At 58.4% G+C, this 27,169-nt stretch overlaps 1 protein-coding gene across 1 annotated transcript in view; it reads right to left on the reverse strand.

Moving 5' to 3' along the window:
• Nucleotides 1-26,932, reverse strand: part of IGSF9B (immunoglobulin superfamily member 9B) — a 39,479-nt gene extending 12,547 nt beyond the window's left edge. The window contains exons 1-16 of the mRNA XM_041480584.1: nt 26,869-26,932; nt 19,036-19,233; nt 17,631-17,777; nt 16,042-16,193; nt 14,824-14,941; nt 13,896-14,037; nt 13,621-13,766; nt 11,176-11,318; nt 10,253-10,393; nt 8,922-9,038; nt 6,952-7,102; nt 6,298-6,409; nt 3,232-3,407; nt 2,406-2,632; nt 1,505-1,589; nt 58-219 (exon numbers count right to left, since the gene is read on the reverse strand). Coding sequence (XP_041336518.1) covers nt 58-219; nt 1,505-1,589; nt 2,406-2,632; nt 3,232-3,407; nt 6,298-6,409; nt 6,952-7,102; nt 8,922-9,038; nt 10,253-10,393; nt 11,176-11,318; nt 13,621-13,766; nt 13,896-14,037; nt 14,824-14,941; nt 16,042-16,193; nt 17,631-17,777; nt 19,036-19,233; nt 26,869-26,932 — 2,281 coding nt within the window. The remainder of the gene's footprint in view (nt 1-57; nt 220-1,504; nt 1,590-2,405; nt 2,633-3,231; nt 3,408-6,297; nt 6,410-6,951; nt 7,103-8,921; nt 9,039-10,252; nt 10,394-11,175; nt 11,319-13,620; nt 13,767-13,895; nt 14,038-14,823; nt 14,942-16,041; nt 16,194-17,630; nt 17,778-19,035; nt 19,234-26,868) is intronic.
• Nucleotides 26,933-27,169: the final 237 nt, after the last annotated feature.

The raw sequence follows: 27,169 nt of genomic DNA on the forward strand, positions 1-27,169 counted from the left end.
GGCAGAAACGAGGGGGAGACAGGAAGGAGGGAGGAAGCACACCGGGAATGGACTCACCTTTCTTGCGCTTGAGCTTGCGTTTGCGTTGCTTGTTGACGAAGCAGGCGGCGAGTGTGCTGAAGAGGATGGCAGCAGCCAGGAAGCAGATGGTGGCAACGATGCCAGCCAGCACCGGGCGGGCTAGGCCCTCGTCCGTCAGGTCAGGCTGAGGAAAAACATCTGGGGAAAAAAACACGGTTCAGTGTTACACCTGCTGCCTTCCCCAGGGAGCTGCCACAGTGTGGAGGCAGTGATAGTCTCCAGGAATTATAATCTCTGTAGAGACCTGCTTCCAAGCCAGCCCACCCAGGAAGAGCAATCAGCACTGCTTCAGGGCCAAGGGATTTGGTGATCTGACACCAGATCACAGAATCATAAGATAGTTTGGGTTGGAAAGGGCTGTTTAAGGCCGTCTAGTCCAACTCTCCTACAATAAGCAGGCACATCTTCAACTAGATCAGACTGCCCAAACCAACCTGATAAACTTTTCTGTGTTAGCTGGTGGACACCCAGGGAAGAAGCCTCCACACCAAACAAATACATATTTATGTCTAAACACACACAACTGCAGCATACCTGCAGTCACCTCCTGGCTGAATAACCCGCTGTAATAGCACAAGGCATTTCAACCTCTTTGTCAGTGCTTCATTTCAGCGTTCCAATGAAAACTGGGCTCCAAACCCTTTGCTAAACAGGAGCACATGTGAAGCCCCAGCAGACCTCAGCTGTGGGCACGTGCAGATGTGCACCCTGCACACCTCGGTGCTCCTGCCATGTGCCATATCCAGCATCAGTGCATTTCCCCATGGAGCCCGGGCTCTCAGCCTGGCAGAGCAGCTGCCTGGGGCCGGGCACCTGCCAAACCCCATCAGAAAACCTGGGCGTGAGAAGCAAGGGCAGCGAGCAGGGAGGCTGCAGCAAGCTCTCCTCACCACACCAGCACCACTTGGGGGCAGAGAGAGACCGCAGCATCGCAGCACAGCCGAGCCGGCTTTTCCACGAGAGCCAGAAAATCCGGGCTCGCCGCATCCCCATCCCTTCCTTCCTGCTGCCCTCGCCTTCCCCAGCGCCATCACAACCCTCCTCCACCTGCCCCTGGCTCGAGGAGCATCCTCCGAGCTGCATGTGCAGAGGCAACACGCACGGACTGCAGCACGTTGCAGTCTCCCTGCTTGCAAAGCTCTTTTCCCTGTGGACTCTGCACTGCAGTGCTACGTTTCCCTCTCTCCACCTTTCATTCCCGCTCCCAGGCTGCGCCACTGCCCGCTCGGAGCTTTGTTCTCCAGGCTCACCGCAGCGCCGGGGCGTGCTGGGCTCTGCGGTGCTCCGGGGATTTGTCCTCGCCTGCTCCCATCGGGGCAGCCTGGGGTCAGCGCCGTGCTCAGCAGACCCGTGACAGCCCTGCACCCCCCTCAGCCCAGCTCACAGCCCCACATCCAGGGGGAGAAGAAGAGGCAGCCCTCACCTGTGCTGGACACGCCAGCGACGTTGCTGGGTTCGCTGATGAGATCCTGCATGACCGCGAGCACGCGGAACTCGTACCAGGTGTCCTGCAACAGCAAACACACCTGTCAGGGCCCCCACACAGCCTCCAGCCTCGTCTTAGCAGAACCTCCAACATCCCCAGGATAAATAAAACCCTCTAACAACACCTTTTTAATGTTAGCGAGTCAGGCTTTTATCCTTGCCCAGGGGGTGTGTGGCCAACCAAAATTCTGGCCTCCACCCAGACACAGATACAAAACTTGTTCATCTATGTATACGTTTTCATCAAGCAAAAATTATTGTTTGTTGGTTCTAAATTACACAATTTTCTTTCATTAATTCGTATTCTATCCTCTATTGGTTATTGATTTCTCGCTTCTTATGCTAATTAGTGCATATTTTTAGTATCTTTTTCCTCCTGTAGGGACTTTCTAATATATACTGAGACTTTGCTAGTCTCTTTAGCTTCTGGTTTCTGCAAAATGTCCTTGTAGTCCATAAATCCTACATTCCAACCTCAACAATACATCCTTCTCTCCCTTTGTTCATTGAAGCATATCAGAGTGACTGTATTAAGTCCCAGTCATTTTCTGTGTTCCTACAAAAGTAGCTTATAACAACTTTATAAAAATGCTGGCTAAGAGTAATTGAAGAGTAACACATTATTTATCATTTATATGTATATTGATTGTGATTACTTAACACTATTAACTAAAATTATTAAAATGTTCTATCTTCTCCAACACTTGCCCAGCTCCTTGATCGAGCCGCTCCAAAACTTCCCCGAAGCTACAGCAGATGATGCAATATTATCACAGAACCACAAAGGCTGGAAAAGATCATTGAGTTGGGCTCGGTGTGGACAGCCAGCCCCTGCTCACCTGGGACAAGTCCTTGGCAAAGAACTCGCTCTCGGAGCCCGGGATGCCATCATCCAGGATCTCCCACTTCTCCGCCACGCGGAATTCCATGATGTAGCGGTCGATGGGGAAGCTGTGGTTGGCGGGAGGGAGCCACGACAGGAGGACGCCTTGCTGTGTCCGGTTGGCTGTTAGGCACCTCGGTGGGGTAACCAACACCAGAGGCTCTGGAGTTGTTACAGGGAATGCTGGGGACAGAGCAGAAGGGACAGGGACACCTCTGAGTTGGGGCAGGGCAAGCACAGGAGATCCTCTACCACACATGCCCCCAGCAGCAGCAAGAAGGACCACTGTGGCTGTTCCCACATTCCAGGAGTTTAGGGCACGTCTTGGGAGTCTGGTCTCTTATCACAGAAATAGAAAAGTGGATTTTCAAAAGGCACTGGAATAATGAGGCCATGACTCCAGGCCTTCCTGCTTCCTCCCACCTCCACCTGAGAGCCCAAAGGTTCTGAGCTGTAATGAGTGATCTCATGCTCTACTAATACCTCCTGATCTCAGCTGAACTTAAGGAAGATCTGAAAGGTGACTGGCACAGTACAGCTCTCCCATGCTGTCTCAGGACAAGCCTTCCAGAGCCTCATGCATCCAGCAAAGCCTGCAAGCTTCATCCAGGACCCTCTGCAAACTATCCCCTACATGGCTGGAAACTATTGCTGATGATGTTCATCTCCATCTCCATCTCCATCCCCAGCCCACAGGACACATGGAGCAAGGCAAAGCCCTTTCTCCCCACAGAGCTCCCAGATCCCCTCCCAGCCCTCTCCTGTTCCCAAGGAGGACCTACCTAGAGTGTTCACAGTGACCACCTCACTGAAGGAGCTGGTGCCCAGCTTGTTTTGAGCCAAGACACTGAACTGGTAGGCAGTCTCTGGTTCCAAGGTATCCACCAGTAGCCAACTGGAACCAGCTGGCACAGGGAGAGACAGCCAGTCATGGGGTCCAAACTGGGCTCTCTTCATCCTGCCAAGAGAAAAGGGAGCATCCTCAGGGGAAGGTGTCTTTGACAGGGAGGACAAAGAGGCAGCATTAACTTCTTATGCAAAAATGGAGCTTTCCTGAGCGATGGTTTGGGTTGACAGCAGTGATGTGGATGGACATGGGGCAGCCACTCGCCACCCACGAGCTGGCAGAGGACACCATCCCCTGGTGTCCCACCAGCTCTCAGGGGCACTGCCACAAGCTCTCCCCTCTGCCCTGAGCTGGGTCAGGGATAACAGCAGTGCCAACAGCCCCACTCTGACGTGATCTCCACCACATTCCCATGGGCAAAAGTGGGAGCTGGAGCATTTTGGTGAGCGCTGCAAAGGGAACAGCTGACGCAGGAGACAGGCCCTGTTCCCATTTATACCTCGACATCTCCTGAGCCAGAGCCAAGTTCTCCCTCAGCTGTAGCCCTGTACATGTCATCCCACGAGAGACATTTAACTAAATCCCCATCTCTGCCACATTTGCACAAGTCGGGGGCTGCCAGCACAGCCTGGGGCACCACTCAGGGTTTGGCAGAGCAGCAGAGGCACTGGCAGGGAGCGCAGGACAGAACCTTTCTGCTGGGGTCTAACCACAACCCAACGTGAAAAACGCTCCCACAGCCATCCCAGTGCCACCTAGGAGCATGAAGCCACCTCCACAAGCCATTAATCCCACCAGGATCCCACATCCCAAAGCAGCACCACTGCACAACTACCATACTGCAAGTACAGGTGCTCATGTTAGACAGGGTGAACAACGCTCCCACAGCCATCCCAGTGCCACCTAGGAGCATGAAGCCACCTCCACAAGCCATTAATCCCACCAGGATCCCACATCCCAAAGCAGCACCACTGCACAACTACCATACTGCAAGTACAGGTGCTCATGTTAGAAAGATGTTTTAGGGAGTCGGAGCCCTCAGCTGCAGGATTTGGTGGTGTCCATGGAGGATTTGGGAAGGCTTGGTGCAGATGGTCTGTCCTGCACAGGTAAGGGAGCACATCTGCAGTTACCAGCACACAGCCAAGTGAATCCACCCAGCAGGAAAAGATGGAGGAAAGTGAAATACTGCTGCTGTCCAGGGAGCAGAAAGTGAGGCAGAGAAACAGCAGCAAGCCATGGAAACAAGCAGGTCGGTGGAGAGCCATGCATGTGCTGTGTGCCTCTGCCAAACCCAGGGAAAGCCTCTGGATGACTGCAGCTCCAGCTGGGACTGCAGATCCCAGGATCCCCCCGCACCGTGGCAGAGGCAGGAGGGCAGCAGGGCTGCCCCTCTCCTGGGCAGGTTTCCCTGCAGTGTTTAATCTCACTGCCCTCACATCCCTCCTTCCTGGCACTGCTGCAGGCAGGGACACATGAGAGAGGGGCTGAGGGTGGGGAAAGCAGGGGGTAAATGCAGCACAGAACTGGGAGAACTCCCTTGCTGAGGGGAGGATGTGGTGCAGCTGGAATGCTGTGCTGACCCTGGCCACCCCTGGGGAGTGGAGTTTGCATTTCCAGCCTCAACAACAGCAGAGGCAGGAGGAGAGCACGAATCCAGAGAAAATGGAGCCATGTTTTGCTTGAGCATCCCACAGCCACAGCAGGGAGGAAAGCACATGGATGGCACTCTGCATGGCACTACATGAGCCAGCTGTGTCCCAGATCCCTGGGCCCAGGGAACAGCACATCCCCCAGGGATCACACCCTAGGGTCAGGGCAAGACAGGTCACTGCCTCCCTACCCTAAGTCCCCGCAGCTCCCTGTGAGCTCCTTAATGCAAGCCTGGTGCAAACATCCTTCCCTGCTGGCTGCTTTCTCCCTGTGGAGTCTGGAAGAGCCACGAGGAGGCAGGAATCCGAGAGTAGGCTGCAGAGCAAGAGCAGCAGCAGCTGCTGATGCAGCCAGAGCAGAGAGGTTTAACCACTCCTTCCCAAGGACATTTTCATCAAAGCAAGGTCTGCACTGCTCAGCTTGCTCCCTCATTTTCCCCCTCTCTGTTCAATCCATTCCTTCATTCCATCTCCAGACAGACAGCCCAGCCCCGGGCTGGAGCAGAGCAGAAATCATTACAGGCAGCGTCTCCCTCTCTCCTCTCTATCAGCAGCCTCCATCAGGGCAAATTAAGGCAAGGAAAGGATGAGAGAGCAAGAGGAAAGGCTGAAGAATGCCAGCCTAAGCCTGGAAAGGGAACAACCCATCACCCCCTCCACGTTTCCAAGGATGATTCTTTAGAAGAAGATGACAACAGCAGAACCCAAAGTAAACCCCAGCCTTGCTGCAGCTACATTTCTCCCTCCCCTGCCCCAGGGGAAAGGCACAGGGCTGAGCCTGGCCCTGCTGCAGGAAGGTGGGATGCACCTGGGTGCTGGGGAGCACAGGAGCTGTGAGAGCAAAGCCCCAGTGCCAGGATCTCACAGTGGCTGGTCATGATCTCAGCTGGGATTTAACCACCTCCAGGGAGCCACAGAGCAAGGAGAGAACATTTCTGCTTAGTCACAGCTCTTCCAGGACACACTCTCTAAAGGTTGCATTTTCCATCCTCTCCCTGGCTGTTAAGCCTCATAAACAGTTTATCTTGAAATTAGATGCCAGAGGCACAGCTACACAAATGCAAAGCATCTCCTGTGTACCACAAGCAGAGTAAAACCTGCTGGGGCAGACGGAGGCAGTGGCCAGCACAGAAGGGAGAGGAAATATGGGAACTACATGATCCCACCACCACCACCACCCATCTCTCGAGGAGCCCCGAGGGAGCTCAGCCCTGTAAGGCCCAGGGGCACAGAGGTGGGCACACCACCCTCCCCACCCTCCTCCCCCCGGCTGCTCGAAGCTCGGGTCAGCTAGGAAGGAAAAGAAGCAGAGAGCAAAGCATGCCAGGATGACTCACAGAGGGCCGTACCAAACTGAGAAAGTCTGCTCGTATCCACCGTCATAGCCGGGCTCCCAGGAGACGTTGGCTGAGGTCATGGCGGCCACAACGTGCACGCTGGTCGGGGCGTGAGGGCTTGTCCCTGCAGAGAGAGGGGACAGCTTAGAGGGGAGCAGCACCACGGCTGGAAGGGGTCTTCTCCCAGGCCACGGTCCAAGGGGACTCCTCTTGCACCAAGCCAATGGCAAGGCCGTTTCTGCTGGACAGGTGGCCAAAATAACAGCACAGAGAAAGGCAACTCCACCAGGAAATAACATTTAAAGGAGACACTGCTCTTAGAATCATAGAGTGGTTTGGGGGTTTGGGTTGGAAGGAACTTGAAGGGACAGCTACTCAAACCCTCCTGACATGGGCAGGGACACCTTCCCGTAGACTAGGTTGTTCCAAGCCCTGTCCAACATGACCTTGAACACTTCCAGAGATGAGGCAGCCACAGCTTCTGTGCCAGGGTCTCACCACCCTCAAAGGGAGGAATTTCTTCCCAATATCCTATCTAAACCTCCTGTCTCTCAGTTTAAAGCCACTCCCCCTTGTCCCGTCACCACAGTTCTCTTTGTGGGGAGCATCCCCATCTCCTGCCTTTCCTGAGGGGCTCTCCCCAGGCCCCTTCCCCCCTGCCCGTACCTACGACGGTCAGGTGGGTGCTGGCAGTAATGCTTGCGACGATGTTGGTGGCGACGCACTCCCACTCGCCGTGGTCGTCCTTGCCGAGGGAGCGGATCTGCAGGGTCCCGCCGGGCAGCGTGTTGTGCTTGCTCCTGCTGGGCTTCCCTACCTTGGGCAAGGAGCGGGGTGGGGGCCAGGCAAAGAGAGAAAAAAAACGACTCAGCAGCGGGTTGTGGGGCAGGGCGAGGCGGCGGCGGGGTCACTAAGCTACCTGCGCGGCCCAGGGGACACCGCCGGCCACCGGCAGGGGATCTGGTCTCTCCGTTCGTGGCAAGGCAGACGGTTCCCCCGTTTCCGAGAGGACCTGGGGGGCAACGCGAGAGGCATGCGTCAGGAGGCTGCTGCTCAGCACTCACACACAAGCGGGAAACCCCACGGCACTCGCACGGACACCGAGCCCCGCGCCAGGGCTCAACCTCCGGCATCCAAAGCTGAAACTGCTGCAAGAAGGGGCACTGGCTGTCCCAGCAAACCCCCTCCCGGGATGGGGAAGGCATAGGAGGCCCCAGGAGATGCCCAAACAGCCCCTCAGCCTCAGTTAGCAGCAGATGAGAGGCAGGACCCTTCACATCAGAGGTCTGGGCAGCAAAGGCCCCATGGGGATGTGGGAGGATGGCGTGCGTGGAGGTGCCTGGAATCTCTCAAGCCGAGCAGAAAGATGGATCTTGCAACAACTCATCTATGCCCAACAGCCAAAGTTGTGCAAATCCCACGTTGTCCTGAGTCCTCTTCAGTTGTTCTTCATGTGGGAGATTCTGCTGATCAACACCAGGACCCACAGGTTGATGCAAAGAAGGAGGAGCAGAGGAGCCCACAGACACGTGGGTCACCAGTGCAAGGCAAGGAGTTCTTCAAGAGGCTGGTCAGCACTGGTGGGCTGATGGGGAGGGAGGAAGTTGGCTTCTGCCACTGGCAAACTGAGCCCAGCCCAGCCAGCCCTGACTGGAATTGGAGGAAATAAGCCCAGAGCCACAAAATGAGGAGGACCACCAGAAGGCACAAGTGGGATTGGAAAGAAACCTGGCTGTGACTGGTGAGCACATGGAAAGAAAAATAAGATGGAGAAAAAGACTAAACAGCCAACAAGCTTTAGGCAGGTCATTTGCAATGTGTACAAGTCATGGTCCTCCTCCTGCTGCTAAAAGGGACCCAGAGATCCAGCAGCTCAAGACAGAAGGATTGGGAATGCTCCCAAGGGGTGACAGAGGGACCCAGATCACTCTCAAGAGCCCTAAAAAGGGCATGGAAGGCTTGGAGAGAAGCTCCTGACAGCACAATAAAGAGCCCACGAGGTGTCCTGTACAGGGGCTTTCCTATGGGAGCCGTAAAGGTGGGAAGCAAGTGGAAGGCTGCAGGAGGACTGGAAAGCCCTCGCAGCTCCCAGGCTGTGCCACCACACCCCACTCTATGACAAAGGGACACCTTGAAATCTTTATATCCAGTTCAGGATCATAAAAACAGCTTCTTCCCAGGCTCTTTGAAGTCACGGGGCAGTGAAGCAGCTGCTGACTGGTGCAGAGCCAAGAGCCCCCTGGATGTGCTGCGGTGACACATCCCCTTCCTCCCCAGGAGGTGTGTGCTGCGAGAACGGCATTGCCACGACTGCCACGTCCTGCTGGTGACACCTGGGAGCCAGGCAAGGAGGAGGGCGTTCTGTGGGCAGTGCTGGCGAGGCAGAGGAGGGGCCGGGGCGGGGGCAGTGTTTCAGCTTTGCGGATGCTGCCGTGTCGGTTTCCCGGGATTACTCGGCGGCCACAAGCCGGGCTTCCCCCACCCACCTGCGGGACAGGACAGGACGGCAGTGGCTCAGCCCAAAGCGAAGCAGCTGTACCTGCAGTTTGTTCTTACCGGGACAGAGTGTGGCTTCTCTGTCTGCAATATTCACCAAAAGCCAAAGGCACTGCAGATTTGTCTGGCAGGCCGGGTACCTTTCTCCAGGCGATGATGGGAAAGGGGTCTCCGGCAGCAGCACAAGGAATCAACAGCTCCCTCCCTGCCTCCTGTCTGTACTCCCAGCCTGGTAGCACCGTGAAATAGGGGGGGTCCTGCAGCCAAACAAGGGAAAATAGGAGTGTCAGCCTGCCCAAACTCCCATTACCAAAACCAAGCCTTTGCCAAACCAACCCAATCCCCATTCTGGGTAAGCTTGAGGCGTTGCAAGGAAAATTGTGAGGAGAACCTGTGCTAAAGCGCCTCAATGGCACATCAAATTACACACCTGGAGGGAAATTCTATCCAAAGAGCCATTGCACTGGAGCACAGATTCATGGAATCCCAGAATGGTTTGGATTGGTAAGTATGTTAAAACTCATCCCATTCCACTCTCTGCCATGGACAGGGGCACATTCCAGTATCACAGATTGCTCCAACCTGGCCTTGGATGCTTCCAGGGATGGGGCAGCCACAGCTTCTCAGGCCAGCCTATGCCAGGGCCTCATCACTCTCACACAGAAAGGCTTTCTCCTAATATCGAACCTAAATTTTACATCTTTCAGTTTGACCCCATTACTCCATGTCCCATCTCTACAGTTCCTGACAAAGAGTCCCTCTCCAGCTTCCTTGCAGGTGCCCTCAGACACAGGAAGGCTGTCTTGACAACTCCACACAACTTCTCTTCTCCAGGCTGAGCAGCATCTTGCTTTTTACCTCCTTGAAACAGGAAGAAACCCACCCACATCACATCAGCCATCAACCTGATTTCCTCGCCCCGGCAGCCGCCCCGGCGGATGTGTGTGTCTGGTACACAAAGCGTTATCATCTGAACCTCAGCGAGACACCATGAATCACCACGGCTCCCTCCCAGGCACAGGACTCCGTGTTCAGGGAGGGAAGAGGCAGCAGCTCCCACCCCAGCTGCACTGGGAACTGCACTGGGAGCTCAGCGCGCCCCAGGCGCCGCACGCAGCCGGAGCACGTGGAGCTCAAATCATCCATTTATTAAAATCCTCCTGAACCCAAGCCCGGGCCAGCAGGGCTAAGTGTTTTGTTGGCAAAGGGGACATTCCAGGGAGATGTTTCCTCAAACTATCCCAATCCAGTGTCAAAACCCGTGCTGCTGCTCCAGCAGGATATTTCCAGCTACACCAGACAGGGTGCCCTGGGGTCTTGCCTGTGCTGGTGGGAAGCACATCTCCAACCACAGCACAGACACGCCCTCACCCTGGAGCCTCTGCTCTTCCCCACACAGCCCCAGGAGCTGCTCCTGGCACAGGAGGACAGAGCTCCCAGCAAACCCATGGGATTTTGGCAGAAGAGTTACCTTCAGTACCAGTCGGGCAGGGGGAGACTGGCCCATCGTACCCAGGGCGTTATAAGGCACACAGGTGTAAGTGCCGAGAGCATCTTCAGTGGCCTCCTCGATCCGGATCGACCCGTCTTCCAGCAGGTTCCAGCCAGAATACTGCAGCAGGGAGAACCAGGAAGATCACTTACCCAACACCCACCACAGCTCCTTATTTCTCCTTCAGCCAAGCCCCCACCCACGCCCAGGGTGCTGTCACATCTCCGGGAGATGCCCAATCCATCTCCCAACATCCAAAGCATCTCCTCAACAGCAGAGAGAGGAAACTTGGGCAACATCAGCCTGTCCAAGCACAGCCAGGCTTCTTCATGTAGCCCAAAAGGTTTAAGATCAGAATCTAACACTAAATAAAACTTGTTCTGGAGTCAGCAAGACATCTCCACCTGGAGAGCTGAGGGCACCAAGGACCAGGAGGCCACAGCAGCAACAGCTTTAAATGGAATTAAAACTTCAAATCGTTAATATTTAAGGAAAAAATTTAAAATATTGAGCGTTTTCTTTAAATATTTAATGGCTAATATCCTTGCTCAGACTATCAAACCATGATTAGGGAAAGACGTAGATTTGTTAAAAGGGTCTTTTAACCACCAGTTGCCATTGGAAAAATAAAGCAGGGCCATCAGGAGGTGAATTTAGGGGGAAGAAGGCATCAGATATGGGAGACACAGAATGTCCACAGGCACTGTGGGCTCCATATGAGAACTGGAATTAACTCTGCCCAAGCTGATAAGGAAAAGCAGCATCATCCCATCCACAAGATTCTTCTCTCCCAACAGAAAGGGACCCACAGGGTGCCTGGTGGTGCTCACTGGTGTTTGCTGAGGACATGAGGGTCCGAACCCCTCTGTGCCCCCCTCTCCCCTCCCCAGGGGCTTTGTTACCTTCTCGATTCGCAGGGGACGCCCGTCCTTGTTCCACTTGACCAGCGTGACCGGGGGCTCTGCCTCCACCGGGCAGCGGATGTACCCATGGATCCCGATGGGAACGTAGATGATGGGGGGCATGTTCACCACACGGGCAGGATCTGGGAAGGCAGCAGCACCATGTTAGCACAGGGAGAGAGCCCTTCACTCCTCCCAGCCTGGCTTCAGAGGATCTGCCTCACTTTTGTAATGAATTCTAAACCCAGCACCACCCCGGCTCCCACAGGCTGTTAAGCCAGGCTTGTTACACACAAATCCTCTGGAATACCTGGCATTTCTGGGAGGCTTTGCTCATGTCTACGGTGTTCCTACCTGGAGCTCATTAAAGATTGAATTTAAGAAGAAATGGAAGATGTGCCTGCTCCCAGTTCCACACCAACTTGCATCCCGCTGAAGTCTGAGCTGCTCCATTACAGCACAACATGTGTCAGGTGTGATGAACACCCAGCACAGCCTGGTTTTACATACAAGCAATCAAAACTATTCCAACTGCCAAGCCTTAAAACACACACAGATGGGAAAAGGGATCCATGTCCAGGCTGCCACGAGTCCTTTACCTTCAATACCTGCTTGTACTCATGCCTCATTGAGGCTAGGTCATGTTGAATAGCAGCCACCTCACCCTTTCCAAGATGCAAAAACCTTAAAATACATATCTAACCCCCCCCTCCACACTGCACCACCCACGCAGAGAGGTGTCTCACAATCCTCCAGTCTGGAATGTGTCATTAACAGCACTTCTAAGAGCTTTTTAATTAAGTGCGAGTGGGTTGAAGAGAATCTAGACTTTCTTTAATAAGAAGCTTTTTTAAAAAAATGTTATTTTTAATAAGAAGAGTGAGTATTTCTACAATCTTGTCTAGACACCGGCACCACGAGGTTATGGGAAAATCCTGATGGGGCTTATGCTGCATTAAGGGATAAATGTGGGGGTTTTGGGGTGCACTGCTGATGCACAGTGGGGGGTAAACATTAAGGTGCTTAATAGGAAGGGATGGAAGATGTGGAAGATTATTGCTTTCTTGAGGCAAAACCAGCAGAGTTTGGGAGCTCTGCTCCCAGCACGTCACCCCAACCACTCCCCAAAACCGCATGCCCCCGGCACTGGCACCATAACCCAGATTGCCCAGCGCCACATATGGAGAAGGCTTTACCCCCCTCTGCTTAACTCCACCTCTTAGGAAATGTAATCAAGGACTCCAGCAGTGCGGGAGAGGGTAATGGGATCGAGCCTTTCACTACTAGGTCACTGGCCAGGGGCCAGCCCAGCCCACTAATGACCCAGAGCTGTGTCCCCATCTGCTTTCGGAGGATGGAAGCTCCCTGCAGAGGCATCAGCCCCGGTGTGGATGAGGTTTGCTCAGGAGGAAAAGGGTTTGTGGCACCAAAAGCCGAGCACCCTTCCTTGTGCCGAAGCCTGGCTGAGCAGCAGATTGTCCGAGCCTGTTCTCCCTGCCATTAGAGCTATTTTTAACAGCTATCAGCCCTGACGAGCGGCCCTGGATTAGCAGCAGGGCAGATTTAATGGCCTGAGGCCACAGGCTTTCCCAAGAGCCACCCAGCTGGGAACATCCAAGCCCCAAATCAAGCCTGTGCCTGGGCACAGCACCACTCACACCATCCCCCTGCCCACTCTGCCCCTTCATCCATCCCCACAGGGACCTGCCAGCCCTTCCCTTGGGCTCCCCACTAACCAGAACCAGGTCTAAAGGCAGCAGCAGTTCTAAGGCAGCCTTGGAAAACCCACGCTGAGAGCCCACTTTGCTCAGGCCTGTCTTTCATTATGAAATAAAAACGCCGAAGCCTTTCCGAGCAGAGCAATATTGCAATTGGAGCGGCGGCAATTGAGGCCATTACTGTGGAATGCCACAGGATGCCGGTGGCACACTACCCATTACCGCCCGGGGATTCCTGGAGAACCAGCGAGCGTGGGAAGCACAACTCCTGCTACAGCCCTTTCTCCTCGGCTTGTTTAGATCACTTACCGCCTGAGAAATGTGACACACCGAGCTCGCAGAACGGCTGCGCCACAGGAGTAAGCCCCCGAAATGAACACCAAAAAATACACCTTGGCACTGAGAGCCCTTACCTCACCCCAGCAGGGTGGGGACAGTGAGGGAGCAGCCATGGGATGATGCTCACCTAATTAAAAAACACTTGTAGCCAAGGTGGACGCCGGTCCCAGCTGAGCAGTGTCACTCAGGCTGCTCAGACCATTTGCTTTCTTGTCTGCCACACCCACGTGGGATGCTCTTAAGCTTTTTTGCTGAGGATGATTCCGTGTTCATCCAAAGGCTGCTGTCACATCAGCCTGATTCTCCCAGTGTCATACCAGGACAAGAGAGCCTCTGGGGCTGCCTGGGAGCCAGGTGTTATCGATGCCAGCCCCATCCCCGCACTCACACTGCACTGTCAGGTAGGCAGAGGCTGATGGCGAGCGGCCCAGGCTGTTGCTGGGGATACAGGTGTATTTTCCAGCATCCTCTGGTTTGACACGGAAAATAATCAGCGTCCCGTCGATCAGGATCCGCACCCTCAGCTTCAAGTCGCTGCAGGAGAAGAGGAGAGGAGGATCACAAAGAGAGCCAGGGGCAAAGCCCAGCACAATCCCAGCTCCCAGCACAGCCCAGGAGCAGCAGGAGGAGGAGAACATGCTGCCCCACCAGCTATAAACTCACTTCTTGAAGTAGACGTTCTCCTCCTCCCAGTACCACAGGTAGGTGAGGTTCCCGGGATACGCCTCGGCCTGGCAGGTGAACAGCGCATCCTGGGAGATGTTGACTGTGATGTTCTCCGGAGGGGAAACGATAAAGGGAGGTCCTGGAGGGGGGAAGAGGAAGGTGTCACTCCCACCACTACAGGCGTCCCCACAAAGGTTGCTCAGGTTCAGCTCCATCACAGCGTTTTGGCTGGGAGCTGCTGGAGGGCTCTGGGGCAGGGCTGGCCCCAATCCTCTGAGAACCACAGTGACCCTGTTATTCCCAGCCCTTTCCCTAATCTCTGGGCTGACTGAGAACCAGTGACCCTGTTATTCTCAACCCTCTCCCTAATCTCTACAGCTCTGAGGAGGGGATCCACGCCCATGGTGCTTCTCCCAGGGCACACAAGGACACGCCTCCCTTCATCCCCAGCACTTCTGGAGGATAGTATCACCCACAGGAAAAATCCAGGGGGAACAGACTGCCAGGAGCCAGCAGCTCACCACTGCCACAAAAGCAGAGCAGAGGACACCCCGTGCTCCTCTCTCTGCTGGTAGCTGTTGACCTAATTAAAGATTTATTTAATAAGAGAGGGAGCAAGGAGCAGGAGGCCTGTCATGCATCACCGTTGTCTGACGAGGCGCTTCATGACAGCCTCAATCTTCTCCCCGCTTCCCAAACAAAACCGAGCTGCCATCAGGGCCTGGCTGCTCATCAGCACGGCCACCACCGTGTCCCAATTAAGATCCTCCATCCTACAAACCGGATGCAGAGCCACAGGGCAGCCAGCACCATGCCAAGCACAGAGGCCTGGGGGGTCACCCCAGGGTGACACCACAGCCCTGTGGCCCGTGGAATCCCCCCATCCCGGCTTCCCAGGGGATGCTGAGGAGCTGGAAGGTCTCACCTTGGACGAGCAGGCGCGTGGTGTGCACAGCCTCGCCCTGGATGCTGTAGGCCCGGCAGGTGTAGGCACCTCTGTCCTCCCGGCTGACCGAGAGCACCGTGAGGCTCCCGTCGCTCACCTGGGAACAAGGGAAGACCCTGGAGCGTGGGCAGGGAGCCCCAGGGGGACGGGGGAAGACCCTCCCTGCTTCCCACGGCAGAGAGCTGCCGGCGCTTTTAGGGCCGGATGAGAGACGGGTTTCCCCGCTCTGCAAGACGTGGGATATTAATAAACCAACACACGCGTTTCTGCTCGACGCCAAGGGGAAGGGAAAAAAAAAATCATGAAATAAATAAATAACCATCCCAGCACATTCATCTCCCTGAAGTGACTGGCAGGCAGCAGGCTCCAAACCACTCCTGCCAAGCGCCCCGGCACCATTGGAGCTTCACAAGGAGCCTTGCTGGAGCATTCCCTGCCCCCCCAAGGGCCTGCTCCATCGCTGGGGGATGAGGGGGAGACCCCAGCTTGGCCACTGTCCTCCCTGTGGGGCCACTCTCAGCTGGAAGAGGCGCGGATGGATTCTCCCTGGGGACACAGCAGAAGGATGGACAAGGGACTGTCACCTTTGGGGTAGCAGCACCCCCATGCACAGGAAGGCCTCCCAGCCAGGCTTCCCCCCCACCTCATTCTGCCTCATCCTTCTATTTCAATTAGTAACAAATGATTCCTAATTACTCTCATTAGTGCCTGCGCTGATTCCAATGCCTGATTTACCAATTACAGCTCAGGGGGGAATCTCTGCCTGGGAGCCTCTGGGATGCAAAAAGGGTCCTGAAGGGGAGGGGAGGAGGGGAAATCCTCCCTGCTCAACCCTGCCCTGCCCCAGCCCTGCTGCATCCATCCCTGCCAGGGGGGGCATTACCCCAGGCTGCAGCCCCCACCCCATCTCCAGGGTCTTGGCCCCTGGGCTGAGTCTGCAGGGAGCAGGTCAGGTGCAGGAGCAGGGCTGTCCCAAGCACTTGGAGGGTCTCCAAACTGCACCCAAGGGCTGGCAGCGTTACAAGCTGCTGCTCAGCAGGGATGGGGTGGGGGAAAATGGGCATCTCACCAAGGAGAAGTGCTGAGAAAGCACGGCTGGCTCCAGGCACGGCGGAGCCGCCGCCACCGTGGTCCCGTCAATACTGTCCCTGCCAGCTCCCAGCCCAGGAGTCCCCATGGCAGCCCTCCCCCACCTACCTGGTATTTGCCATTGGCACCCAAAAGGTCTCCCTCTCTGAGCCAGGTGACGATGGGCTTGGGGTTCCCGAACGCCATGCAGGTCAGGGTGACGCTGCTGCCCTCCTTCGCCTCTACGTACTGCGGCGGGGTCTCCGTGAACGTGGGGGGAGCTGGGGGCACAGGAGACCACCGGGTCACCCGTGGCCACTCTGGGTCAGGGGGCACACGGGGACAGAGGGGAAGCTGCTGCCTGCACACAGGGGACACTGCACATCCCCACGGCAGGGCTGCGACCACCCCAAAGGCAAACGGGGCTGCACGGACAGGTGTGTCACCGACCAAGAGGTGCCACCTTGCACCCCAGCCCTGTCCCCTCTCCTCCCCACCAGCTCCACGTCCTCCCCCCACCCCGCTGCACATTAACTCGCTATTGTCAAAACATGGGAAAACACCGCAGTGCAGATCGAAAGGCTCCTTCCTGATGAAAGAGGCTGGCAGGATTACAGCCCGCCCCTAATTACCCGCGGTTGTTAAAGCCCACTTTAGAGGAAGACAGGTTGGCAATTTAATCTGCTTGGGAGAAAAAAAAAAAAAGAAAAGGAATTATATTTTGTTTCTCCCCAAATGATTTTTATTTTCCCCCTAAGAAAATTAAGCGTTGTAATGCGTTGGGGGAAAGCCACAGCCCTCACCCTGAAAGCAATTCCTCGGGCTGGGAGGATTATGGTTATTATATTGTTATTAAGCCCCTGCACGCCCCGTGCTGCATAAAGCCCCAAAACTGGCCCATTTTGCCAAGGGGAGGGACAGGGCATCTGGGGCCATTTTCCAGCCCCTCCAGCTGGCAGTTTGCAGGATCCGTGCACGTGGCAGAGGTGAGCCAGGCACCACCATCCTCCTCCTTCCTCCTCCTCTTGCCCTCCTTCCCAAGCCCTCGGAGCTCATTAGCAGGTTGGGGGAAAGCAGGAAGCAGCAGGCAGGGCAGCAGGCAGGGATGGGGCTGGTGGCCTGCACAGCCCCCTTACAAAGCTCCTGCTCACTAATTGGGCTCAATTAGGTGGCTCTGCTCTGTGCCACAGCACAGCCATCCCCCCAAAGGTTAAATTAATTGCACAAGGTCAAGGCAAGACCAGCAAGGAGCTGCCAGTGGCCACATCTCTCCAGCCACCCCACTGCAGCAGGAGAAGTACAGCCCTGCTGCTGGGCTAAAAATAAAGATCTCTCTCCTGATGCAGAGAATGACAATTTGTTAATTAGTTTAATATACAGCCTTAATAAAATGAAAAAGTAATTTGAGTAAATCTGAATTTCAAGAAAACAAAGATTTGATTTTCTGATGTGTTTGTTGAGAGGAGATTCATTCCCAGCCCCGGTTCTTGATGTCTCTCCTTTAAACAAGCTCTGCGTAATTAAACTGAGGAATCCCTAATAAAACTTTGTCCCTTTTGAAGTCACACCCTGGCCGGATCAGCCAGCCTGGATGGCTTCAGGCTTGCGTGTCTGCCAGGCACAGATGCCATTGAGGCCCAGCATTCCCCAGACATCCAGCATCCACCAGAAATCCCATTTTGGCACCACAGGGATGCCGCAGCCCCCGCCCCGCTCACCATTGACCGTGAGGTGGACCCAGCTGCCGTTGTGGAAGGTGTCGTACTGCTGGTCCAGCATGAGCACTTTGCACTCGTACCAGCCCTGGTCCTCGGAGCGCACCTGCTCAATGCGCAGGGAGGCTTTGTCGTGCAGGCTGGCCCGGCCTGTGGGAGAGCACAGCGTTGGCACCATGTCCCCAACAGCAGAGCAGCCCCCAGAGCACCACTGCAAGGGACACACCATCCCAAACTGGAGCAGTCCCCAGAGCATGGCCACAGGGGACACTCCATCTCCACACCAGAGAAGCCCCCAAAGTATCACTGCAGCGGACACACCATCCCAAACTGGAGCAGCTCCCAGAGCATCACTGCGGGGAACAAACCACCCTGACACCAGAGCAACCCCCCAGAACGTCACCCCGGGGGACACCCCATCCCTGTGTGGTCACTCTCCCGGTTTGGGACTGGCTGAGCCCCACAGTGTGGTTGCAGCCGGTGGTGCCAGACCGGTGGTGCCAGGCCGGTGACACATTCGCCCATCTGGGGACAGCAGAGCCAAGCTGCCAGGGCCAGGCAAGGTGCCTCGAGCAATCTCTGCCCGCAGCGACACCAGCCTTCTGCTCCCAGCCAGGGGCTGGCGGCGGCACAGCCGGCACACAGGCGTGCCCCAAAGCTTTCCCCTGCCTGGGAGACTCCCAGAAAGCAGGGCAGCCCTGAGCTGACCCCGTGCACAGCCCCAAAAACTGGGTCAGGAGCAGAGCAGCCTAAACCTCCACCCTGGTGCAGTGGCCACCGGGCTGTGGGATCTCTCATTGCTGAGCTGAGTTTGGCAGGGCTCAGCTGGACCACTTTCCCTCCTGCAGCACTTCCTAGAGAGCAATTTGGGCAGAGTCCCATAAGACCCAGGGAAGATTCCCAGGACAGCACTCCACAGGGAAAGAGATACCACAATGTGTCTGTCCTGCCACACCAACCTTCTCAGGGCTGGTTTCCAGCTCACAGCTCCCACCAGAGGACACCAGCCACGTGTCACAGGCAGCACATTGGCAAGCAGCCACATGAGTTCTGCTGCTCCAACCTGTCACCTCCGCCCAGCACGTGGCCCTGGCTGCATCCCCACTGTCCCCCCAGCACCCCTCCCTGGGCTCACAGCTGCTCTGGGGCGCAGCGGCAGCAGCAGCAGCCACCGCCACCACGCGTCACCCTGGGTTTCTCTGCCTCGCTTGCTCCCGTCCCACGCAGCCCAGCTGGCTTCCTAACGCTGCTGCTTAATTAAAACCAACTGGGTGGAAAGCGAGCAACGAGAGGCAGAGCCCGCGTGGTTTCCGACGGAGAACGGATGGAGCGGAGCTGCGCGTCCCGAGCCGTGCCGCAGCCGGGACCCGGCACCCTCCCCTCGTCCCACTGCACCCCCGGGACTCACCGGCATACTCTGGGTCCACATGGGGAGGGTAAAACCCAAACTTGATGAAGATGGGGATGGGGACGCCGAACTTGAACCACTCCACGACATAGGGAGGGGGCTGTCCCGTGAGCGGGTGGATCACGTCGCATCCCAGGATCACGCTCTCGCCAGCGCGAGCGGTCACAAACTCGGGCTCCTCCCTCGAGCCGAGGGCACCTGCGGGGGGGTGAAGGAGGAATCTGTGGCTGATCCCACTGCTGCTGCCCAGCATCAAACCAGGATGCCCAGGAGAGCAACAACAGTAGTAATGCCCATCCCTAACCACCTGTCTCCAAGGGCAGCCTGTGGGTCGGCCTTGCCCCAAAAACAACAGGGGGTCCCAAGCCCTTACACTCAGCTCCAAGGCCACGCCTGAGCTACCACAGGAGTCAGGACAGTGGCCATCAGCACCCCAATGCTCCAGGACAGCTTCCCAACCTCTGTACAGGGCAAGGGTGATGCCCAGTGACCCCCACAGGGGTTTTGGGGACCCCTGCTCTCAGTAGAGGGGCACAGAGCATGCCTAGCACTGCTCCCCACATAGCAGCACCATCTGGGCTACCATGTATCCTTGTGGCAGGGAAAAGGCTGCTTTTAGCTTATGCTCCTGCATCCTCCAGCAGGCAGGACTGAGCATGCAGGGACCCCTGGCCACAGCTCTGCTGTGCCAGCCCTCGGACCCAGCTCTCCCACGGTGCCAGGGTGGGCTGGGCCCCCGGAGCTGCCATGCTCCAGCCAAGCCCGCATGTCCTCGGGCATCCCCGAGAGCCCCAAGCCTGAAACCCGTCTGCGACTTGCGTGTCGGGTCTGTCACCCTGCTCCTCCCAGCTGGCTAATTACAGGGACTTTGGTCTCAGCTCCGAGGCTGCTCCACCCCGGCTGTGCCGCCCTGCTCGCTGCAGCCTGGCGTCATCCCGCTCTGCCAGCAGCAGCAAAGCTGCATCCTCAGCACGGCGTTCAGAGAGGGAGAGAGAGGGAAACCCAGGGCTGGGAGGAAGCCAAACGGGGGGTCCCCAAAACTAGCTTTAGACCCACATCGCCCTTCCCATCAAGGAAGGGCCCCCCGTTTTCCTGGCACACGCGGCCGCTGGCTGTTCTGGGGGGGATGCTCGGGGAGGGATGCTCGGGGAAGCACGTTCCCACTCCTCCGCGCTGCTCCTCGGGGCCGCCGGTGATTGGCGGCGAGTGACATCACCGCTTCCCCGCCGCGGGAGCCGAGCATCACTGAGCATCACCGGCTATTTTTGGCTCTGGCACAAGCGCGTACCGGCGAGAGGCCCGTGATGTGCCACCCCACGGGCCCACCAGCCCAGCGTCCCCGCGGGAAGGGCAGCGGGCAGAGCTGGCCGCGGCTCGCACACGGCACGCACAAGGTGTGTCCCTGCAGAGGGTCACAGCCTGACGGTCACCCAAGCCCCCACGCCACCAGCAAACTGGGCACGGGTGGCTCTTTAACTGGGAGGGCTGGCTGGTGGCAGCGGGGTGGGCGACGCCGGGGTGCAGAGCTGCGAGCCATCTGCACGGAGCAGATGCTGCATTGCACACCCACTGCAGGCACCCGGCCCCGCTCCGGGGGTCCTGCAGAGCTGGGGGTCCTGCACGGCCACGGATCCGCCCGGAGCCCAGCGGGGCGGGGGGAATCGCTGAGCACACACGTGCGGTGTGCACGCACACCCCCGCACACGCTTTGCACCGCCTCGACAACACTCTTGCACCTTTCCATCCCTCGTTAGCGCTGCATCGCCGATGAGCTCCCGTTCGCACCCTGTCAGCAGGGACGGTATCAGCCCTCCCCTGCCACCCCGGCACTGAGCTGTGAGAACCCGTCCTGACCCCTCCATCCGGGAGGGTGAGGGGGGCTGCGCCGCAGGGCTGGAGCCCCCCTTCCCTGCCCATGGTCCTGCTGCGCTGATCAGGGACGGAGCTGTCACGTGCTGCTCAAGAGCATCCAAGGACGCGCTTCCCCGGCCGCCTTGCCCGAGCGAGCAGGTCCCCAGCACCTTGTCGCCTTCAAAGTGACACCCTCTACCCACCAGCAGAAGATGGAAGTGGTAGCACCCAAACCCCTTTCCCAAGCCCCCCACCTGCCCCAGCACTCCAGCTCCTGCGCTACCAAAACAGAATCTTGGTTTTCAACTGGAGCCTGGAATGCTAATGTTTGCCCAGCTGGAGCAAGCTCCCTGCCCAAGAGGCCACCCAGACACCCTGAGGATGGGCGCCAGGGAGTGACACTTCACCAGGATCCCCTGACTGGCTCCCTGGCAGAGCAGTGGGTGACGTCCCCGGGGAGGGGACGAGCCAGCCGCTCCGCCGGACCCACGCCTGGCCAGGGCTGCCCGGGTGCAGGAAAATAGGTCATCCCCGGCAGCTCGCAGCGCCGGTGTCTGATCGCAAGGCCGGTGGGGAATTGCACGCACGGCTGAGCATCACCTCCCCAGCGCACGGCCGACTGGCAGCCACGGCGGGGAACCGGCCCCCGGCTCTCCCCAGCTGCCACCCGCCCCGCTACCGGCCCTGTGCCCTCCTGTCCCCACTTCCAGAGCGCCAGGAAGGCAATGGGGAGATGTCTCACAAACCCTCTTTGGGTCTCCTCAACTTCCCAACCCACCAACCCTGAGGGGTCCCAACTCTGACCAGGTTTTCCTTCCAAGTCCAGGCCATGAAGAAAGCGAGCAATGGAGACTGCAGCTCTCGATTCAAAGTGTTTTCTCACCCCCACATTTGTAGGGAAACGCTTGAAAACAACCCGCAGACGCCAGAAGAAACAGAGCACAAATAGACGGGGTATTTTTAAACCCACTTGATTTTCCCAGCCAAGTTCAGAGAGGTTTCAAGGCTGAATCTGCGGTTTGGAAACAGGGTCAACATCAGGGAACGGCAGCACTGAGGTGAACCCCAAATCCGCCTCGGTGCAGGAGCTCACGTGAAGCTGGGGGATGCCTCGTAAAGAAAAACAAGTAATCAACAGGCTTCGTCATCCAAGCAGATCCAGGAAAAATAAAAGCATGCCGCGTGCCAGGAGGCAAGAATACAAGATGCGGAGGTGGAGTTGAACAGCATCCCAAAGGGAGAGGAGGGAAGGCTGCCGCCACCGAGACGGTGCCACCGCGGGGCTCCCCAGGACGGCGATGCCAAGGAGGGGGAGACCCTCACCTGGATCTGGGCATCCACTTCCTCAGATCCCAAGGGCACAGGTGGAAGATGCCATAGGATTTGGTGAAGCTGAAGGCATCCAGCATCTCTGCTGCGCTCGCAGAAGCAGGACAATTCCTGCAGGTGCTTTGTGAGAAGGACAAGGCCATGGCAGAGAGGTTTCCAAAGGAAATAACGCCTGGGAAAGCTTCCCCTCCTAGCACAGTGGACACCCATGCCTTGGGGCAGAGATGGCATCCTGTCCTGACCCACCATCACATTGCAGCCTGCTAACAGAGGCACCACTACCCATTTCCAGTGCTGCCCCACACCCCTGGCACTCATTCCCACCCCGTGCCCCCATGGGGATGGCTGAGGGAGCAGCACAAGGCCCGGAGCCTGTGGACCTCTCCTCCCTGGTGAGCCGAGACAAGATGTGCTCTGACACATCCCGCTCCCATCGGTGGAGGCGGGATATGGCAGGGATCTCTGAGGACAAGGCCACCAGCATGGCATATGGAGGCCAGCAGGGAAGGAGAGCAGGCAGCCATCGCCATGAAATGAACACAGGAGGAGACTGCAGCCCAGGGTGGGGGACAGGGACAACATGCTGCAGGGACCCCAGCTGCCAGGGCAGGGTGTGGGGTGTTGGGAGTTTGCCTGTCCCCCACCTCTGTAGCCCCCTAAATATCTCAGTGGGGGTTGCACTCCCCATTACAAACCCAGTCCCTTTGCCTGTCTTGGGGTATCCAGAGCCCCCCAAAAGCACCTGCCTGTCCCGTGGTGGGGGAAGCCCTGGGGCTGGGAGCACAGCCCTCACCCCCTCCCCCAGCTGGAAAGCAGCATCTGGGCTTTCAGTGCGATTCCTGCATTTTAAACCCGATTTTCCAGATGGATGGAGGGCGATGCGCAGGTCAAGTGACATGCCTCAAGGTCACACGGGGCCAGGGAGGAGAAGGATTAGCAGCTCTGAGGGGTGGCTTGGTGCCTCATTCCCAGTGAGATGGGGACTCAGAACCCCATTCCTGGGCACAAGGGGTGTCCTGTGGGACCACCACTACCCTCTCCAGGCAGGCAGGCAGCTGTCCTGGCATTCCAAGGGGAATGCATGCATGGGATGCTGCTCCACAGTGGGTCCTTGCTCCCTGGAATGGCACAGGTGGGAATGTGCCTGGCTGGGCAGTGGCTCAGCAAGCACATGGGAGCAGAGGTTGGTGCTCTGAGAGGCACAGAGATGAGGCAGGAAAGAAAATTACTTCCCTGAGATCACCTTACTCCTATCTGGAGGTCCCTTGTGCCCCCTCCCTCTAATCACCACCAGCCCAGTGTTGAGCATCCAGTGTTGGCAGCTGCCTCGTGGGAAGCATCATCTCCCAGCAACAACCAGCAGCTACCTGTGCGTTCCCCATGAGCTCCCTCCATGCACCACAGGGACAATCAAGCAGCTGTGGTGGGAGCTGGAGCACCAAACCCATCCCAGAAGAGACTTCAAGCAGCTGGAAAGCGCTGCCAGGGTGCTGTGCCCCCAGTCCAGCCCCACATCACACCTGTACCCACGTGCAGGTTGGCACCAGCTTCCTCATGGGGCAGTGGGTACCATCCCGATGCATTCACAGCCCTCCAGCAGGAAACTGGGATGCAGGCAGCGCTCCGAGCTGCCCGCCAGCAGCTCCTGAATCACACTGTTCCTGGCTCAGGCAGCCCTCCCACCAACGCCAGCCTCTCCATGGAGGAGCGGGAGGAAGCGAGTTGTTTTTCCAAAGGCCAGCTGGTCGCTCAGGGCTCCCAGCCTGGGAGATTCCTACCGCAGGGAAAGGGAGAGGGAAGGACTCCTCCATCGGCACGGCATGGGGTTGGACCCGCTGCTGGCCCACCTGCGGGGCTTCTCGTCCAGCGTGAAGGCACGACCTCCAAGACGGAGGACCAGAGGTGAACGGGAGCTGTGCCACCCTGCCACAGCTCTGGAGAGGAACTTGCAGGGCTCACCCATCACCAGCAAAGCTGCATCTTCCAAGTCAAAAGGCAACTGAGCCGGCAAAGCATCGTCACAAAGACCCTCCGGCAAGCCAAGTCATCGACCGTGCCGCTCACGTCCCTCCCTGCCCCGTGCGCTCCCATCCAACAGGTCCAGAGGAGCAGAAAACCTCCAGGGAATGATGGAAACGGGAGCCCGGCCAACGCCCTTGGCTGTTCCCGGTGCCAAACCATCCCCTTGCCAGAAGAGAGCGGGGCCAAAGCCACACGTGCCAAATCCAGCGGCTCCCGGTCCAGACTCCTCCACGGCCAAAGAGGCAAAACCCAAGAGCTCTGCACCGCGAGCGGGCAGGGGATGCAGGGCTGGCACTGCCACCCCGAGCCACTCCAACCGGCCAAGGTCAGCGCCAGGAGCATCGCCCGCCGCGGTGCCCAGGGAACCTCTTCAGCGGAGCCGAATCCTCCCTCTGCAAAGCCTCCTGCCGGATCCACGAGCATCCCCACTCACTGTGTGGTGCCACAGCGTCACGCTCGTGGGAGAGGGAGGAAAAGCCCCTCGGTGTGACGGCACTGCTGGGAATGCCAGGAGGCCGGATCCTTCCTCTGACACCCACTCCTGGCGCGGTCACGTCCTGGCTCTCCTCCCCCATGCCATAAGAGGGGATAACGCACCCTCCTTCCCTCTCTGAGCCGATTAACGCCTGGAAAGCCCTTGGAGAGCCAGGCAAGAAGGCTGCCCAGGGCCAGCACCGCTGCTCCTCAGCTCAGCAAGGAGGAAGTGGTGTGGGAGAAAGGCCAGGGCAAGAGGAAAAGCCCCAGAGAGGGCACCGGCACACGGTGAGCCCCAGCTCTCCTCCCAAGCCCCGTCCCCAAGCAGAGTGGGGTGACAGCTCCCCATGAGGACAGGACAGTGCTGGGACCAAAGGGCTGCAGCAGCTGGGGCGAATGCCGTGAGCTCCCTGCCCCTGCGGGGGCCGCGGCGGCCCGCAGCACCCCCTCCCCCGGCACCCACCCACTCATTACTCACGGCACGCTCATTCAGCACGTACACGCTGCTCCACACGCACAGCACCCCCGTGCCGGGGCTTCCCGGCACCCACCCACCCCGGCACCAGTTCCGGAGCTCCATCCCAGCGGCTCCAGGGTATTTCCAAGTTCCCAGGTGCCGAACGCGCTGTTCTGCTCCTCTCCCCGGCGGAGCATCCCTGTACAAGCAGCTGCTGCAAACACTGCCTCACCACACTGCAGCACGCAGTTCAGGCAGGCAGCAGCCGGCCACGGCTCAGTAAGAGGGGCTACGTACCCCCAAATGGGGCAGCTCCATCCTGAGCCCCCCGAAAGGACAGCCCCGTCCTGACACACTCCCCCCTGCCTCCAGGAGCCGCCTGCCAGGCGAGGAGGACAAGGGACTGTGGCACGGCACAGATGTGACCCAGTGGGCTCGAGGAGCGCTGTGAACTGGAGGGGCTGCAGCACCCCGGAACGTGCCCCCTCCCAGCCCACCCGTGCCCCCCGAGGCAGTGTCCCCCACACCACGGGGAGGGGACTGGTGGTGGCTCCCAGCGAGGCATTGCTTGCTGCCGGCAGCCACCGCATCCCCATGGGCAGGGTGGGTGACACCGAGGGCACGGCTCCAAGGTCTCATCCCAGGTAAGGACCACCGGGACACAGGGAAAACCGTGTGCCCAGTGAGGAGCCAGCGGCAGAGATGGGGGACGGTGCTGCACCAGCGGCAAGCAGCTCCCCTCTACCTGCAGGGATAGCTCGGAGGGGTGGGAGGGGGCTGGCAGCTGAAGGGAAAGAAGCTAGAGCAGGAAAATCAGGGTTATTCCTTGCTGCCGTCTCCGTCCTGACCTTGGACAACCCTGTGCCTCAGTTTACCACACCACAGCAGCCAGCCTGCAGTGGGGGGAGAAGGAGGGCAGCCTCTCTTGGGCGGAGGGGTGGGAGCAAAGTCACCCCCAAACCCGCAGCCGGGGCGCTGCAGGGGAAGGCGACGAATCCCTCCTGCATTTCTCCTTGCCCAGCCGGGCTACCCTTGCAGGGAAGGGCAAACGCTGCCCGCACCCCCCGGAGCTGCCGCAGGCGCTTCCTCAGGATGAGAGAAGAAATCCGAATGCGGAGAAAAGCTTGCCCATCCCTGATCAACGGGGACACCCAGCCAGCCGCGCTCCCTCCCCGCCAGGACCCGCACCCGCTCGCCTTTTCCCAAAGGGAATTTCCAACCCCTGGGCAGAGGCTCCGCCGCACCGGCAGCGCGGCTTCCCGAACTTCCCCAGCTGCAGCCGCTGCCCTCGGGGAGGTCACGGCCAACCCCGCCGAGCGCCTGCGGAGGGAGGATGCGCCGGGCGCTCCCGGCTCCCCCCGGCAGCGGGGGATGAAGGAATCGCCAGCGCCCCGCCGCAGCGGGAAGCGCTCGGTCCCCGCACCGGCAGCGGGGAAGACGCGAACCCCGCAAACCCCCTTCGTAGCCGCAGTTCCCCCTCCTACCTCATCCCCAGCCCCTTCCCGGTACCCTCTCCCCGGGACGTGATGCCCCCCCCGGTGCGCGCATCCCTCCCGGTCCATGCGCATCTCCCCGCCGCATCCGGTACACCGGGAGAAGGGGGGGGGGACACGCAAAGGCGGCCCCGCCACCGCCCCGCAGACCCCGGCGCGGCCCTCCCGGGCTCATCCCGGCGGAGAACACCCCGCGGCCGCACTCACCTTGGACGGGCAGCCCGCGGGCGCCGAGCACACTTGCTACCAAAGCGGCCACATACCAAATCATAGTACTACCGGCCCCCGGTGCGCAGCATCTTCCGCCCGCCGGGCGGCCCGGCCGGGGCGGGGCGGGGCCGGGCCGGGCTGGCCGTGGCCGGGCAGGGCTCGGAATTTGCAAATTTTGCTGGATTTGGGCTGGCGGGGCCGGAGGGGCGGCTCAGAGCCGGCCGCCCGCCGCTGCGCCCATGCCCGCGCCCATCCCCGCGCCGCGCCGCACCTGCGCTCCGCCGCGCGGTGCAGCCTA

Source organism: Pyrgilauda ruficollis, unplaced genomic scaffold, assembly GCF_017590135.1.
Source record: "Pyrgilauda ruficollis isolate IOZ18807 unplaced genomic scaffold, ASM1759013v1 scaffold52, whole genome shotgun sequence".
NCBI lineage: Eukaryota > Metazoa > Chordata > Aves > Passeriformes > Passeridae > Pyrgilauda > Pyrgilauda ruficollis.